We start from the raw sequence: 19111 nt of genomic DNA on the forward strand, positions 1-19111 counted from the left end.
ATCAAAAATACTACAGAAAGAGGAACTGTTTTCTAGCGAGATCTTCTTTGTATCCTCTTCACTGACGACGTGTGGTTTCTGATCTGATTCAAACAATTGAGAAGCACCATGTAAAGCTGGAGGGGCTGAAGATGATGATTTTTTCTGATTGTCACTAACATCTTGGTCAGGGAAATTATTAGAAATTTCTTCGGTACATAGTTGATTAGAAACACTACTGTTACGCACTATCTAAGCAGTGGCTATACGACTGCCCTGTATCACAGGGGCATCAAGCACAGTCATTAACTTTGGAAAGCCTGCATCTGAAGTCAAAGGAGACAAATTAGCAGATTTAACCATAGTAACCTCTCGGGTTTGCGAATTTCGAGAGCATTCCTTAGCACTCTCAGTGTGTTTTAAGGTTGTTGAAACAACGGCCCATTTCTGACGCTGATAACATTGGTGTTGTAAATGTCTCAGGAAAATGGATTGCTACGGCCGCAAACAACACATTCTGTAGACTATATGACCAACATGTTCATCGAAGCTCACAGTTTCTTCCCATGGAGTTTCCCCAAGATCAATAGTTATATCCCTCCGCTTCCAGCAACACTTCCAGAATTGAGAAGGTTCATTATCAGAGTTTTGAGAATATCACATTATATATGCTTGAAAGTGTTTGGAAGAATGGACTCATCGCTTGGATGTCTGCAGTTATCTACACGTGGAACTTTTAAATAGTGGATCTAAAGTTAGAATTTAAATTCAAAGTTTCCTCCTTTCAACGACATTAACGTAAGATTATGTATTTAAGTTTAGTATTAGTGGAAATACATCCTTCTGAAATTGTCAAATAATTTGTAATCACCCTGTATTACGGTGAAAGCAATATGGTTAGGACGTCGTTTGAGAAGATATTCTAAGGAATATTTTAGAGACTACGATAAAAGAAAAAGGATAAAATTTTGCAATTACTTAACAAATGATATTAAAATAGACAACTTCTATATCAAGACGAAAAAGCTAGATGAGGCAATGTACGATAACTTCTGAATGTGTATCGATGACAGGATACTAATTATAATGATTGCTATAACTAGATATGGATGTATTTAACAAAGGTTTGGTAATAACAGTGATATATATAGATATTTCGTATGAGGTAGAGTCTATGTTATTTATGGTAACTGTAAAATAGTTTCATCACATGACGTTGTTATTTCATATGCTCAATTTGCTTTAGACACTTTTAAGAATGATAAAAACTATGCTCAAATCTTACTGTTGTGTGTAATTTATTCTTCACTAAAGAATTATTTTCCATTTACTGAAATTCATTTCTATCACAATATATAATTAATGTCGCATGACGCGTTGTTTCGAATGAAGTAACAATGGCTCTGCATAGCGTAATCGATAGCGCTTTCGCCTTTGGTACGAATTTTCCCGTATTAGATTTCCGGAGGGTCAGCTTGGTCAGCAATATGTAAGCTTCTTTTCAGGCGAACCATGTTGTGTGAGCTTTTCCCTGGGTTTTCCTCTTTCGAATCAGGCAAATACTGGGATGTTACTTAAGGGTCTTCATTACAGCGAAATTAAACTACCGCTAATTTTAGAGTTTTTTTTGTAACATCTTCAAAACAAATAAAAATACCCGAAAATCAGAAACGTAGTGAACTAGACAAAATGATTTTGCATGTGATACCTTTACCACAATTCAGCTATTTGCTTTCTATTTAGAACTGTAGATAGATTTAACATTTCTTGCGGGTTGTGTAAATAGCGGCATACCAAAAAAACAGTTAGGTGGATTGTGATAAAGGTGTCACATGCAAAAGCGTGTTGTCTATTTCACTATGTTTCTGCGTTTCGAATATTTTAATTGTTTTAAAAATGTTACAGAAAAACTCTAAAATTAGCGGTAGATTAATTTCACTGTAGTGAAGACCCTTAACATGAATATCCCAGGCCGTTTGCTTCCATCCCCATTCATATCTTCCCTATATCCCAAGGTAGTGCCACTGCCCAGGGACGTCATCCTCATCATCACGAGCTAACATGACCGTAAATGCTGAAACTCTTGAAATATAATTCCCAACTCAAATAGGGTAACACTATACAGCGTTGAAGCATGCTGATCGTAATATAAACTTCGGGAAATCATGTTAACAGCTGATGGTCCACGTGGCAGCACACAGACAGAGAAAGATCAATGATGTTATTTTCTAATTTGGGATGGTAAGCTCTCAGACATACCATTCTCAAAAAGGCTTCCTGGCTCAATCTTAGGTACACTTTCCTGAAAGAGGCTCGTGGTCTTTCAATTTTGCTCGGTAATATAAAATCCGTCTTGGTCTCGGTATATAAAAGTTGGTCTCGATCTCGATATCACCCCTAGTATAGTCGTTAAAAAATCATTCTTTGTTTTATTTTATTTTTTGTGAAAAACTTGTCTTCGTTTGATATTTATACTGTATACGTTTCTGTTATCCCAAATGAATTGATTGAAGAGTTGATTAATTGTGTATAACGTAGAGAATCAGAAGTCTACACAACATAACACTTCGCACATTTATATAATAGATTATCTATCACCATGTGATCAGATGATTGTGATGTATCTTGTTTAGAAACATCTGGCTCAAAATTTGATCTCCTGTAACTTATGAACAGAAAACCTACATATCACAATATTTCACGCGCTTACTCAACATTTCAACATCTATCACCATGCTAACTTTGCTTCCCGACTGGGTGTGATCTGTCGATTATTTCAGGCGAGAATTGTATGAAGAATAGCAAAAGATCATAATTTCCATTTCTGTGCTGCTGACTTCCCAAAGATTAGTTCTTGTAATTTTGGTCTCCTCAAATCAGGCCCGAAACCAGCCACAGGGGTTTCGGGGGGCCATGAATGTGTTAGGGGAGTCAAATCATTAAAAATTCTCTTACACATACCTAAATTGTGTTTTTTGTATTGAGGTCTGGAGGGGCCACGAAAAGTTTAGGAGGCGCAGGCCTCTCCTAGCCCCTCTCTGGCTGTATGCCTGCCACAAATCACGCCTCTTGAGTCACTAGTATAAACATAATCGAATTTCTGAGTAGGCAAACAAGGCAAAACAAACTAGGGAGCGAAAGAAAAATCAACATTTATTACATTTCCTCGTTTTTTCTAAATTATTTTTGTATCTAACTATAAATAAACCTTTATATGCTAAAACAAAGTAAATATACTACTAAAAATAATGTATTGTAAAACAGTCCATAACTAAAGCAAAATTGTCAAAGATATTCTGCGACGATTTTATTTGTGGACAGTTATGACAGAAGATGATGTGTTGGTGGGTGAGGGGCCAATTGCTTACAACTGCCGTAAGATGCCTAAATCCAATAAAATGATAAGAAGGGGTATAATGGACAGGTATCTGAAAGAGCTTATGCGTTAAAGCCTTTTAAGAAATACGTTAATCACGAGCTTATGCGTCACCGTCAACCGGGTCGTTTAATATGCAGTAAACAAGAGAGAGCTTTGCAATGAAACAGCAATAATAATTAGTCATTTTCTCGAGTGGTGCAATAATTTAAGGTTGATCGGCTGGTTGCTGTAGCATGTTGCAAATATATGCTGTATAATATGCTGTAAATTGTAAGTATTTTATCACTGTAGGACGCAAATCACTAGGAATACATCTACTAAAGAATTATTTATATATGACATTGAATGCAGTGATTGTGAAACAATAGAATAAGCAGGTCTAAATGAATCAATACGAAACACGCAATAGCGCTAACTAAATGTGAGAGACTTGACTGGACTAAAAACGCACATAAGTTTTTTTTTATTATGCCAATTATACATTAAATCTACTTTCTATTTAGATACATTTCGAATATATTTTTCTCTCACATTTTTACTAAATGAACTATGACATCGACTACATAGAAAAAATCAAGTGGAAGTTGGTAAACAACAACAAGTGTAAGTTTAAATAATTTTTACATTATAAGATTTTTACGTCATATTAAAGCCAACAGCTACGCAATGCTATCAACACAATGTTGTTTAAATTTGTGGGAAAGTTATACGGGACTACTATTAATATTACCATAAAAATTAATGATAGTCGTAATCTGAGTTGTGATGGCGTAGTCGGTAAAAGGCATCTACCTAACAATGTGATATGCTGGGTTTGATCTCAATGAACTTCATTTCCTGTTCTACCATTCGATCCACAACGGCTCAAGAGTTCATACAGTTTCCATAATACAAATTTATACATGCAGAACACTTTTTGTTAAAGACGGGTAAAGGTAGTGCTGCTGACTACATACTTCGTGTTCTGTGCAAGAACAAGTCAAGGAAGCTTTTTGCTATCAGATTGCTGTAAACTATTCCGATCTATTGCAAAACTGAGGTAATCATTACTTTCACCTTACACTATATGAAATGCTCATTCTTCGCATGGAGAGCAATTATTTTTAAAAAAATATTTGAACCCGCTTTTCCGCAATAGATACAAATATAAATGCAATTATGATTTAAAGCAAAGAAAACAAAATTCTCTATTGTTGACATAAATGTTGAACCTCCTAACTTTTTTGGACATATGCTTTTTAATCAAAGTGACATGATAAAAAAAAGATAATTCGAAGTAGTCATTAACTATGTTTCCAAAATAGTTTCGAAACTGTTCAGTCGTTTCCTCTTCATGGAATTAGAAACAACGGATAACGTGGCTTGCAATAGTAAAAGAAAATAAGATGAACCTCTTTCCTTCTTTTCCACGTAGAGCGAACATTTTCAGAAATGCTGGGACAAGTTCGTTAATGTTAAATAAGGATTAAATATATATATATGCACTGAAATATATCTTTGTAACTTGACGGGCTCGTAAAATGCAGATTTTTTTTAAATTATAATATTTGATCTATTTATGTCTCCTGTAAGATACACATTCTAATCAAAGTGACCCCATAAAAAAAAAGGTTCAACGTTTGTGTCAGCAGTATTCCAAACATTCATTTCAAACTGTTCAGCTGTTTCTCCATGATGTAATCCCACATAAAATATTTCATTTTATCGAATGTAAATATATATTTTCCAACTACATTACAAAAATGTTAGGGTTATTGTCTTCAGAAAGAAGCAAAGAACTACTATTATACATGATTAGTTTTTTTTAAAAATTTCTTTCTTTAGTTACATGGTTTCTTCCAGGGGGGGAGGCTAACTCTATCTTACGCGGGCTCAGACCCATTGTACTTAACGGATCTCGTGCTCATTAGTTTCATGATAGCTTACATTTCCTCAGTTGCACTCAATACGGCCCACGTTCGCTTGATCTTACCAGTATTAGCCTTTCTTGCTGAGAGCATGGTCTCACCCACAGACAAAAGATATATCCTTTCCACAGACAAAGGATATATATGTCTGTTGTCTCATCTACTTAAATAGGGTTAATGCTCATACTAGATTGTGGACTTAAGGCCAATTGAGCTCCAGAGACTGGTTCGCAAATTTACTTTTTTGCTCTATCCACCTATTTCTGCTACAAGGGGTCGCGGTGGATCAGTGGTAGAGCGTTCACCTCTGGTGCATGGGTTCCGGGTCCACACCCTGTTCGCGCCAAGTGAACTTTATGGTGGACAAACACCGTGTGCATTGGTTTCCTCGGGGGTTTCACGTTTCCTCCCACTTTCTTCATTCCACCGTTTCATTCATTTCTCATCATCACCGTCTCCTTTAGCATAGCCGGCATATCCGTGGGACATAAAGCTCAAAGATTTTATTTTCATTCCTATTTCTGCTACTATGATAGAGATTGGAGTATAGGGTTGACTTCATGTATTTTGTAGTCGGGTTCTGAACTACTTGATATTTTTTGCTCCTTTGGCTAGGTAGTAATGTTATTTGTGTCTAATCAGTTTTGATCATGTCATTTGATACGGAAAGATCAAAGTTCTATTATATGAAAGCATACTTTCAATAATGCATAACGATTAAAGTTACGTATAATCTGATTTCAATGTTTGGAAATAAAATCGTACTCAATGTATAAAAATTTTATTGTATGCTTATCAACATTATAGTAGGAGAAGGTTGATATTTATGCAACTTATTATATTATTATTTTGTCACTGTGGTTAGTTCTTTAAATATTGTAAAATTGAGATTAGTTTTTTAAATACTTGTGTGTTGGGTTTAAAGACAATAGCAACAAAGCATTAAGACAGTATCTACTGGCAATTTTGGTTTAAGGCGCAACATGGAATTTATTTGAAGATCATAAAGAAGGAAATATTGATTAATCGTGGAGCGTTAATCTAAAAGATAAGAATATTCTTCCTAAAATATCAGCCTACGTATTTTAAACTTGGTATCAATTTTTGCAGGTTCCACACAGAAGTGATTAATATAGTCTACAATAATAAAAGAGGTACATTGAAATATGCTTGAATGTGTAAAAAATGTTTTCTCACACACAACATTTCATGGACTTCCTGAAGTCGTGAGAAAGGCTAGATGGATTGGCGAAAGGTATGATACACTATACAAGTACGTATGTAATACTTGAAAGTTTTTGACAGAGGGTGCACTAGTTTATTATAGTTATGCATAAACAATAGCATTTTAGTAATTACATTATTCATCTACTATCGGTGTGAAAACTTTCATATCTTTAAGGTAATTGTTTGAGTGATATGAATAAGAAATAGAAGATTATTTTTTTAAATATGGATCATTACTACGGTTCTCTACATTTTTGGTAATAAAATCCGTAACAGCAAACAAGGTGATAATTTTGAAAAATCGGTACATTTAATACTTACGATATAATATTAAATGAAATAAATTCGTATTTGTATTGGAGACCTTTAATACAGGATGATTCCAGGAAACGGGAAATTTTGAAAGTTGTGTTGGCAACAGTGGGCATTTGGTAGCACTGAATAACGTACGCCAGCCTGTTTGACGATACCCTGCCATTTTGTTATCATGAATGCTTGGAGTGGTGCGCAACATGCTTTAACGATCAAAGCGTTTTACAAGATCAATGACAGTGAGAGCATGTAAAAATTCCGCCATCATTAAAGACGCCACGATCGCATTCCATCAGCACATGCAGTTAAAGCATGGATACGTAATTTCAAGCGAACTGATTCCGCAATGAAAAAGAAACCTCCAGGCTGTGTGCGAACCGAACAATGTAAAGAAGAGACTGCAGGAATGTTTGCGTAGAGAAGGAGCACACCTGCAAGATGTAATTTTTTAAAAAACAAATTGTACGATATGTATTATAAAATGAGCTAGTTTTACTATTAAATGAAATACATAAATATTTTTGTAAACAATTGTTTTCATGAAATTATTTAATTTTCAAAATTTTCCGTTTTTCTGAATCACCCTGTATAATCCAAAAATAAGTATGCCGGACATTTACGTGAGATGCTCGCAGGAATTTTGCGTCTATTTGAAAATACTCTGAAGGAGTTATTCGTTAATTCAATGATTTTGTACTAATTGCCTCACTTTTTAGATTTTGAAATTAATTATTGCCTGTATCTTCAAGTTTATAAGCAAAATGAACATAAAGTAGTGGATAACGTAAGGAAGAGCTTCAAAATGTATGTCTGTACCATTATATACAACTCTAAAGGCAGACAAATGAATGCTGAGGTGTATTGAATTTAAGAGCCATTGGATCAAATTTCAATAACAGCTATACTAATATATTTACTGGAATCATATTACATTATAGGCCTATGCTACATATTACGGAGGTTGGACGAGTCGAACCAATATTGCAGAAAGCTAATTTTGCGAGAATCAAAGGTCGTCTTTGGTTTAAATTCACTGCTCTATTACACATATATTGATCTCGATATTTTTGTTGGAACTGCAATCCTCAGATTAATTAATTTTCATTACATGGGCACACCTGTACTAATTTTAAAGATTACGTTCAAAACAGTTGGTGAAGGAGATGAATATTATTAGTTTGTAGTGGCGTAACAGGGATGGGCTAACTCGTCTCCATAGAGCAAGTTTCATTTTGAATCTCAGATGTTACAATGTTATCTCATTTATCTCAAAAAAATCAAGGCTGTACAATCGTGTTCAAAAACATTACTTTCCAGCTGCTCTATGTTCAATACTACATAAGATATCAGCATAATATGAACTGTACTAGTGGCGAGAATAATAGTTCGTGAAGAGAAGGGATTCAAGCTCTCAAATTCATATGTTTGCAGTTGTTTGGGTACATATATCATAATGATATACGCTTATCTCAGCATATTTTGCTCATGGGAAGGGGTAAAGCTCCGAAGCTCTTATTGCATACGCCACTGTGTATTACTCTTTATCTTCCTGAGACTTCGTTTCTTAGTAATTTCGTGTTTTATCTGGAAACTAAAAAATACATTAATAGGCCTATACATGAAACGGAACACATATTTCCCGACATAATTGTCTATTGCTTTTAACTTTATAAAAGAGTAAAAACATATTTTGTCATGTTTACAATCTACCAAAAGAATGAATTAAAGTTCTAACTAATTTGTTTTATGTCAGGAAAGTTGCTTACACAAACAATGAATACCGACCTATTTTCGAACCATGTTAACAGTTTGTTGATTTTAAAACTATTGAAACCAAAATCACTGCTAAGTGAAAGGCACGTTCAATTAAATAGTAAGCATCACAAATCTGAATTATGTCCTAACAGTTATGCAACATAAGCATAACTCTTCATATTTATTCACATCCGGTGCTTGGGGTCCCTGGTTCGATCCCAGCTTGCGCCGTGTGAACATTGTGGTGGACAAACATCCGTGCTCGTGGGTTTTCTCGGGGTTCTCCAGTTTCCACCCACTTTCTTCATTCCACCATTTGACTCATCTCTCATCATCACTGTCTTCTTTAGCCTAACCATGGGACGTAATCCTTAAAGATTTCATTTCATTTTCTTCAAATTTATTCAGATGGTTATGAAATTAATAGAAATACTTGGAGTTGGAAACACAACAAATGTCTGGGTTAGCAATGGGGAAGTGGCAAATTCAGCTCCCATTTGTTGTTAGTGAAGTGTCAGAGCAAACTGCGTACTATATTAGGAGCAGTAAAAAGTGTGCAGTGAACTAAGCAGAAGGTGAAAGTGTAAACCGCGTGATCTCTCTGATTCCCAATCAGCTCAGTTTGCAGTGCGAGGATGACAAACTAGATAGACAGTATAAAAAAAACTAGGTGAAGACGAAGAGGTTAGCTGAAGACCGTGGAGCATGGAAACTTCTCAGTTGTGGCCAATGACTTGCCAATAATGGCACAACACCTACGATGATGTGGAACCCAAAATGTTGGAATTTTCTGGATATGCAAATATTACTCTCTATCATTGCGCAAAATTTCGTATTATCTGTACCTCAGAACAGGATGGAATTGGAAAAAATAATCAAAAATAGGCCACGAATAAAGCTTTGTTTTTGTTAATAAACATTTAGTAAAGGAAACAGATCTTTGAGCGAAAGTTATCAAGGATTATGCTCGTTAAAGCGCTTAATTCTCATGTGTTGGGTCACTCGTTCAACCCTGGCTTGTGCATGTTGGCTTTGTGTTGTATAACATCGTGTGTATGGGTTTCCTCGGGGATTTGAAAATATGTTTTTTTTTTTAAATATTTTTCTTGAAAACAATCGGACTTCATTAATTATGGGATCCTGGAGGTGATTGCTCCGCCCTTAACACGGTCATGGTAGTAACTGTCAGTAATTTGACGTTACTGACATTAATAAGTCAGTATTCTTATCTTGTTGAAAATAACCATTTCGGTATAGATAACAGTATACACCATGGCCCAAAATAAGTATATACCCCTGCATTGATCAAATATAACTTTCTAGAGTATGGGTTTGTGTACTTCGGTTGTTCCGAGTTTAAGGAATAAGAAAACAGGAAAACAGTCATTAAGAAAAAATAATAAGGATAGCAGGTATAACTGATAGATAACAATAAGAAATGATATAAAATGCAATGAGCCGATTAGTACGATACTGTGTACATACTTTTGGGTAACCCTGTATGCAGTATATACAACAGTATGCGGTAGTTTCCGATTGGAGAACAGGTCATGAATAGAAATATATCTTTCTACATTGTCAAACACAAGGTAATATTAATATGCATTTAAGATGGTAATCATTATATTCATGAGTTTTCTCGGTGTCTTCTCTTTCCTTTCACATTATCGTTCTGAGAATTATTTCATAATCATTCGTCTTTATTTTTTTATCCTAAGTCACATAATCATGAGGTGTTAAAGACTTCATTTTATTTTTACATATGCTTGACCAATTCTGCTTCTGATCGATTTCCAGTAATATCCAACAATCGTGGAAACGTGTTCCCACGTGTAACAGTGCTGAAAGTTGATGCATCTATTTTGTGCAGCAATATTATGACAAAGGACGAACTAAATATTGAATACCTTATTTCGTTACACATTTCCTCCGCTAAAGAGCAACTTAGGTCATTTTAAATTCCATTGAACTTCTATCAAACGTACAGGGCCGGATTTCCCAATAGGCCCAGTAGGCCCGGGCCTATGGGCGCAAGCTCTCAGGGGGCGCACGGCCGAGAGAAAAAAATAAAAAATATCTAGAAATAAAAATAAATAGACATAACTTAACATACTTTTTTGAACTGATTTTAAAAAAACAGACTAATAAAGCATTCTGATTTTGAAATTCATTGGAACAAATAATCGTTGGCAAAGTTCACCAATCTTTTATTAATACATTAACGGTATTTTGTTAAGCCCAGAACTAAGTAAATTCCTCAAAAAACTTGCAATGATAAAATTGCATCGTGGAGTGGTGTTTAAACAATTAATATATAGGCCTGATATATATTTTTTTAATAAAGGTTTTTAGAAAAGTAACTTTAACCAGACTAGGGGCGTAAAAAATTATTGGGCCTAGGGGCGCCAAAATGCTGAATCCGGCCCTGCAAACGTAGTTGCAAATAAATAAATCTTTGAGTTTTACGTCCCACGTTTATGCCGGCTAGGATAAAGGAGACGGTGATGATGAAATAATGAATGAAATGGTGGAATGAAGAAAGAAGGAGGAAAGGAGAGAACCCCGAGAAAACCCCCACACACGGTGTTATTCTACCACAAAGTTCACTTGGTACCAGCTGGGATAGGATCAGGGACCCCAAGCACCAGAGGTGAACGCTCTACCACTGAGCCACAGCGATCTCCTTGAATACAGTTGACATTTTATATGTTAATGATCACTCAGTTAACCGTTTCGTAGAATTATAGTGACTACTTAAACATGCATAATGTAAGATTTCATTTTTGTTTAAAATTCTGTAAGGAAAGGAGTAGGTGTGTCATTTAAAATAATCATACATTATCATAAAGATTAGTGAACAAAAAGGACATAGTTTCACTTGACCTATCACTTACTGGCTGGCTCATTTCTGTGCGAGATAAAATTTCGAACGTGAGCCTAGAACAGCTACCACTCACCTGTTCGGTAGCCATTTATTTGGATAAGTTTTACTAGCAGAATGGAAACCTAAACCTTTCATGTTTTTATAAAAAAAAAAAAAAAAAAAAAAAAAAAAAATGTGACAAAATATCACATACAGCATTATACAAGAGGCTGAACAAATTCTTTTATTACATAGCAAATTAAAATTGCATACAGAAACACAAATGCTTCACTATGCTCAATATGTATAGTACTATGGTTCTGAAACTTTCCGATAACGCGCACCCCCTGTGCATTCGTATAGTGATCCGCAAACCTCTTTGCAATCCTATCTAAAATTTCACATGGTATTAAAAACTATACTGATTAGAATTGCCACTGACAAGTAAAAAATCAAGAAAAATAATGAAATAAGTAATTATTCTAAAGATACATAATTGTTTCCTAGTGAACGAAAGTTCAATTGAAAATAGAGTAACTTTCAAGACTCCTAATATAATGTTTTTTTTTTTTTTTTTTTTTTTAAAGAATGGGGGAATACATTTGATAAACTATGTTCTCAAATGTGGGGTCACTAATATGAGGAAAAAATTCTTTCTGCTTTTCTATAATTGCACTGGAATCCAGAATAAGATTTATCACCATTAATCTTAGGTCCGATTCCACTTCAAAATGATTTCGCTTTCAGGCTTTAATATTGCAAAAAACATAAGAGGTCCGTTCTCATAAGTAAGTGGTAGGGAAAGTCATCAAATGTTACAATGCCTTTTTAGACAACTCTTCATACTCACAGGACAGAAATTTAGTAAAATATGAAAACATTTAAATTTACGGAATTTATTCCGATAGTTTTCTACCAAAATCTTAATAAAAGCTATTAAAATTTATACTTTTTCAATTTATACGTTCTTAACTGACTTTAGGCTTCCTTTCGTTATATCGCGAGATGGGCGAAAGGTTAGGTTTAAATTTTAAAACTGTTAGTTCACATCCCGTGCAACGTTTCTGTATATTAGCCGGGTCTAGGTCAAAACCCCCACAGCCAAAACCCCCACACTCAAGAAATGTCAAAACGCCCACACGATCGGTCATAACCCCCACACAAATGGACAAATCCCCCAAACGCATGAACGGTCAAAACCCCCACAGCCAAAACCCCCACACTCAAGAAATGTCAAAACGCCCACACGATCGGTCATAACCCCCACACAAATGGACAAATCCCCCAAACGCACGAACGGTCAAAACCCCCACAGCCAAAACCCCCACACTCAAGAAATGTCAAAACGCCCACACGATCGGTCAAAACCCCCACACAAATGGACAAAACTCCCACACATAGCAACGGTCACAATCTCCACATAAATGGACAAAACCCCCACACAAATGGACAAAACCCCCACACAATCGGACAAATCCCCCACACTCTGAAAATACCGTGATTGCACGTCTTTGTTGCGGCTCTTTACGACGCCCACCTTAGTGTTTCTGTCATTACAAAACAGTGCAAGAAGAATAGTTGCAACATCGGTTTAAGTGGAATAAAAAATGTTATTAAAAAGTACAAGGGCAAGACATACAACCAGGATCATTTCAGAGTGTGGGAGATTTGACCGATTGTGTGGGAGTTTTGTCCATTTGTGTGGGGGTTTTGTCCATTTATGTGGGGATTGTGACCGTTGCTATGTGTGGCTGTTTTGTCCATTTGTGTGGGGGTTTTGACCGATCGTGTGGGCGTTTTGACATTTCTTGAGTGTGGGGGTTTTGGCTGTGGGGGTTTTGACCGTTCGTGCGTTTGGGGGATTTGTCCATTTGTGTGGGGGTTATGACCGATCGTGTGGGCGTTTTGACATTTCTTGAGTGTGGGGGTTTTGGCTGTGGGGGTTTTGACCGTTCGTGCGTTTGGGGGATTTGTCCATTTGTGTGGGGGCTATGACCGATCGTGTGGGCGTTTTGACATTTCTTGAGTGTGGGGGTTTTGGCTGTGGGGATTTTGACCGGTTCCCTATTAGCCGCCATGTTGATAATATAAATGCTCGTTTCTTTCCCACAATGCAACTAACTATTCGTATACCTTGCGCGAACTAGTTCTCTCCGCTCGGCAAATAGCCCCATGTTTATAACCACTTATATATATAAAAAATAAAGGGATTTTTAAAGATCCTTATATATTATAATATACAATTATTAAGCACACAAACGATCAAATTACCTACATCTTCCTGTAAATTTTCAAAATTTTGCTGGAAACGGACGTCCAACTTTGGAACTTAACTCAAATTTACAAACGTAAGTATAATTTCCAATTGCTTTCTTTTTAGTAACTGAGAAGAATACTTCTTGCATAACAGCTGTGAAGTTCCATTTTATTATAACACATTTCAATTTTTAGGCTTCGCGGACCCCTTGGCTACGTCCCACATCCAACCCCATTTTGAGAACCAGTGCAGATGGAGAAGGTGAAGCGTACATTTTCTCCTGTCTCCCTCGGTTCCTCGTCATGTTCGTGTCTGTTCGGGTTTATTCGGAAGAAAATATTCCTCACCAACAACAACTGAATGTGAAAAGGCATTTCATTCTTGCAGAACAGATGACATGGAGCTTGAATGCAGTAAGCAGCGATGTGACTTTCCCCCTTAAAAATGCAGAGTTTAGAATAATTTAAACGTTACTTGGAGATGTACAAACGAGCAGAGAAGATTCTATACCCTTTGTTCCACCGAGAAATCGCTACATCTAGACAAGAGCAGTGTTCGTAGTTTGAGAGAAATTTCGCTAATCTACGAAAATTTCATAGGTAAATTTATCAAAAAGGAGAAAAAGGGAATTTTTTGATAAGACGTGCAAAATCCAGGGAAATTCTCTAGCTGACTGATTTACAAATATCAATGCTTAAATTTTTGTGTGTTCTTCTGAAATAAACCAATACAACAGGAATAGTTTCTGTGTGCTGAAAGTAGAATAATTTTTTATCCATTGTTGGCTGAATGGGAGCACGGTGATCCAGTGGTAGAGCCCTTACCTCTGATGCGTTGTGTCCCTGGTTCGATCCCCAACCAAGTAAGCTTAATAAAACTAATATGTAGATGGTACTTCCTTTAATATAGCTAAATTAATCTTATCACGTAATTTCTGTCTTAGGAATTGGACACTCAACAAACTAGGGAAACTTTCATAAGAAAAGAGAACATTTTGTGTCAGTTGAGGGAAATTTTCTTAAGAAAACTTACGAACACTGGACAAGAGGTTGTAGGTGTTTATAATGCTATCTGATCCTCTTAGCTGCAGTACTCGAAATATTGGAATTTTCTGGAAATGTATATGTTACCTCCAATGAATGAACGATATTTCGTATTTCTAGGTAGTTGGAAACATACCGAAAATTTATGTCAATCCATAAGTGAGTGAGTGAGTGAGTGAATAAGTCAGCCAAGAAAAACACAGTTTATGGGGATTCATATCACAACGCCCCCTCCATGATCACGTAAAAATTGGATTATGTAGTTTTGTACATTTCATTACTAGTAACTAATGTTTATATTGGGCGCTGGTGACATTAGTTACTTATCAGTGATGTTTTCAAAATCAGTATTTCGGGCTTTGTAGTCGTTCGTGTAAAGCAAACTTGCAGCGCGACTGCGCACACTGATGCGAACAACCTCTGGAGAAAATGGGCTAGATGGTCTTCAAAAATAAGCTTCTTTACATAAAAATGGCTAGGTATTGAACAGCTAACCTATAACCCATATTGTAAATTTTAAACCCCGTTTTGTGTGTAGAATTATAGGTGAGTTATAGTAAAATTTGAAATGTATTTGCTAAAGACTAACAAGTAACATATATGACTTTAAATTACAATAAAATACATCAACAACTCATTTGATTTGTAAAAGTCAACAGCCATATTATCAGTTAGATTGAAATAAGTCATCATCGATGAGGCGCTGTGACTGGAAGCACCATCGTTGTGTAATGATATTGTGCAGTTTATTGAAAAAAAATAAAAAAAGGATTTTTTTTTCATCTAGGTACATCCTTCATTTGTAGAACATGAATACCAGTTGTGATCCTGTATCTGAAATGTTTATTTAAGAATAACAGGACAATTTCTAATTACAAAATGATTTTAGGTCAAGAAAAGAAAGCGAAACTAAAAACAGAAAGATAAACAGGTAATGTCCTACAAATAAAGGATATAAAAGTGAGAAGGGGCCTATATAAGTGGTCAAAGACATATTGAAGGGGCTTTTTGTTGGATGGGAGTGTAAGGCAGATTCGCATTGATTATTCGTTAGGCTGCTCATGGAGATAGCTTCAAGCTCTGGATTCAAAAGGGACAGGATGACGAAAATATTCCTTTTGTAAGTTTACCGTGTTTATTAACAGCAATATCTATTCTATCAGAATAGAAGCTCACATAAAGACAGAATGGCAGGTCTCCTGCTAATCAAGATTTTAAAATGATAAAATAGTTTTTTTTTTATTGTAAATAATTTTATGGTAAAGGTCATGTAAAACTTGATATTCAATAGCCTAATAAAATTTCATTGTTTTGGTAATGGAAGTCATACTTTTCATAAACGGCTCCTATGAATTTGTAAGAAAAGAGAAGTAAAAGTAGTTGATATAAAATGCAGTTTGATAATCTGGGACACTATACTACCTTGGAATTAGTCTCCTCTTTACAATAACTTTATTTTTTAAATTCAAGAGGGACGAAAAAGTTGGATTATGGATTGGTTGTGTTTGTGTAAACTGCCATTCTCCCAATTTTCAGTAGTACTTCTTTCGGCAGGTAATAGACCTTACAAACACTTCTTATTTCTCCATACACCCACATGAATCATCATAATTGCATTGAGCATTTCCAAGCTAATTAGATATCCTATTTCTTGCCTTCAATAAACAGAAACAAACTTTTGTGGCTTTAGCCTTCTTAGTCCTGACAATACAAGTTTGGCATTTTTTAAAATAAAATTACCTTTATAAACTAAGCAAGTATAAGTAGAAACAATGCTCTAAGCAACCAAATTTTTGGTATGACCCATAGTGGAGGGATGCTGAGTGTTCGGCCTGTTGGACTTCCGGTCACTACTGCAAAGCTTTCCACATATTGTTTATATATACAGTACATATGTAAGCAATTATTGACAAAGCACTTTTTTTTAACAGATGTAAAATGTTTATTTGAAATAGGCAACTTAAAATAAATGCATCAAGAACTTTTACAGAATGACAAATGTTGGCAAATATAAATTTAGAAATAATTTTAAATGCAGTTACACAATATCAATGCATATTAAAATCCGAATATTTTTATAATTCTGCAAAACCTTTCAATATTTCTTAGCTTTTCATTGTGATATATCTAAAAGTAAAAGTATATTTTGTGAGAATCTGTGGGTGTCTCTACTTTTAAGGGATGTGAAACACGATAAAGCAATTTCTGTTTTTTTTTTTTTTTTTTTTTTTTTTTTATGTATGCAAAGGAATACATTACAAGCATCACATTTAAACTTACAACTTTTCTTGCAACCATTATTCCTACCCCGCTTAAACCATTTTCTATCTGCTGCTACAATTGGTAGGTGTTCAGCACCTCGAATTTGTATATTTTTGATAGGAATAGATTTCCTCTTAGATATCGAGGTCCTGAATTTCGTCATAGAGGTTACTTCATTTCTCACGTCTTGCATACACTAAAGTTTTCCCAACATACAAACGAAACTGTAGAAAGTCTGTGATGACTTTATTTGGGAGTCCAAAATACCGTTTGCCTTGATTGTAAAATATCCAAGAGCTCACAAGAGGCAGATCAATGAAGTGCTAGAATACACGTACAGGCCATTTCTTCGTTCTTGTCCAATTCCTGTACAACGCTAACATTCTATCGGACAAATCAACATCTCTTATATTAGGGTTGTAGGTTCCTACGACATGAGGACGCTTTGCCTGGACGTAACATCCGTCTTTCTTGCTGTAACGCCTCATTTCCGCCTCTGGTTGAGATCTATGGCAAGTCGATGCTAACAAAACTGCGCGATTGTCCATCCATTTAACTATACCAAGAGAATCATCTTCCGTGACAATTTCCTCGTACGCGCCTCTTCCCTGTGCTTTCAAATCATTGTCTGGCATCAGCACATCTCGTACATTCATCTTCGATAACATTCACGTACCAGTATCAAGTGTATTCTTTCCTTCTAAAACATCCTGCAAAGTGACACTAGTAAAATATCTATCAAAATACACTCTGTTCCCTTCTTCCAAAGTTTCTGTTAACTTCATTACAACAGATTCTTCTATTACAAGAGAAAGATTAGGTTTGCCTTCAGTCCAGTACTAAGCTCTGTGGTGAAGCAAGTATAAATGATTTCAATGAAACATTATTCAATTTTCCGCATAGCGAAAAATGCGTCAGAATCAGAGGAGGAAATGTCATCTGTCTCATGTCTTACATTTCTAATTGGGTTACAATCATCATCATAATCAATATCACTTTCGTCAAGGTATTTGAGTATTGCATCCTCATCCAGATAAACTGAAATAAAACGAATTTTGCAGTTAATTCTACCTCAAATTTCTTTGAAATGAAATGAAATTTTTGAGTTTTACGTCCAACTGTTATGCCGGTTAGGCTAAAGAAGACTGTGATGATGAGTAATGAATGAAATGGTAGAATGAAGAAAACGGGATGAAACTGGAGAACCCCGAGTAAACCCACGCAAACGGTGTTTGTCCACTAGAAAGTTCACTTGGCGGGGGCTGGGATCGAACCCGGGACCCCAAGTACCAAAGTTGAAAGCTCAAGCACTGGGCCACCGTGGCCCTCAAATTTCCTTCACTCATATTTGCCTAATATATGAAGAATCAAAATAATTCTCTATTTTGATTGATTTGATATTTACAGACCATATTACTACTACATAAATTTACTACATTTAATGATTCAAATAAATCGGAATAAAATAATTTAAAAAGGTCGTTTTCATTGCAGTATGTTGTATGTTTGTGTCCAAATGTAGAGCACGCTGAACAAAAACTTGCAAACGATGTCAGTGAAATGAATAGAAACATATTGTAATTAATTTAACATGAACTGAATTACGGAATCTTTCTGAAACTAATATCTTTCGTTCAGAGGAATCTTTCAGAAATTAACAAATAAGTAAAACAAACCTACCTTTGTTATTACCATCCGATCCGCACATCCAAACATCCATCCATCCGATTCTATTGCACAGCGAGCCATATTTATTACATAATGCCTCCAAAGAAAAAAGTTGAAAATCGACAAGATGTCCAGGCAGCATTTCTTATTATACGAACCTGCTGAACAAAACGATCTCGAATCCTCATTCCAATTCAATAGCGATACACACTTCGATTAAAAAAAAAAAAAAAAAAAAAAGTTCAGCGGGCTGAACAAAAGGAGTGAGGAGGTTAGGAATTGAATAAATTTGTATTATTATATTAGGAAAACAAATTTGTATTAGAAAACTTTCAGTTTTGCAAAGAAATGCAAAAATTAAAATAATTAAAATGTAGTAAAGGGGGCCGTTACGGTAGCGACATTAATATTCTTTCTGAGTCGATAAGTATTGTTAAGTAGATGTAAATCTGTAAGTGC

The 19111-nt window shown here is 35.4% G+C and overlaps 1 protein-coding gene across 1 annotated transcript; it reads right to left on the reverse strand.

Annotated features, from left to right (window-relative positions):
- Window positions 1-17307: 17307 nt before the first annotated feature.
- On the reverse strand, window positions 17308-17640 carry LOC145693665 (uncharacterized). The gene has a single exon (XM_081769936.1). It carries the CDS (start codon window positions 17638-17640, stop codon window positions 17308-17310), a length of 333 nt encoding a protein of 110 aa, XP_081626062.1.
- Window positions 17641-19111: the final 1471 nt, after the last annotated feature.

This window comes from Thermobia domestica, chromosome 1 (assembly GCF_964235325.1).
Source record: "Thermobia domestica chromosome 1, izTheDome1.hap1.1, whole genome shotgun sequence".
Classification (NCBI taxonomy): domain Eukaryota; kingdom Metazoa; phylum Arthropoda; class Insecta; order Zygentoma; family Lepismatidae; genus Thermobia; species Thermobia domestica.

Bases quoted from the DNA above. Each gene is read 5' to 3' on its own strand.
- LOC145693665 (XM_081769936.1), bottom strand. From the start codon at position 17,640: ATGAATGTACGAGATGTGCTGATGCCAGACAATGATTTGAAAGCACAG.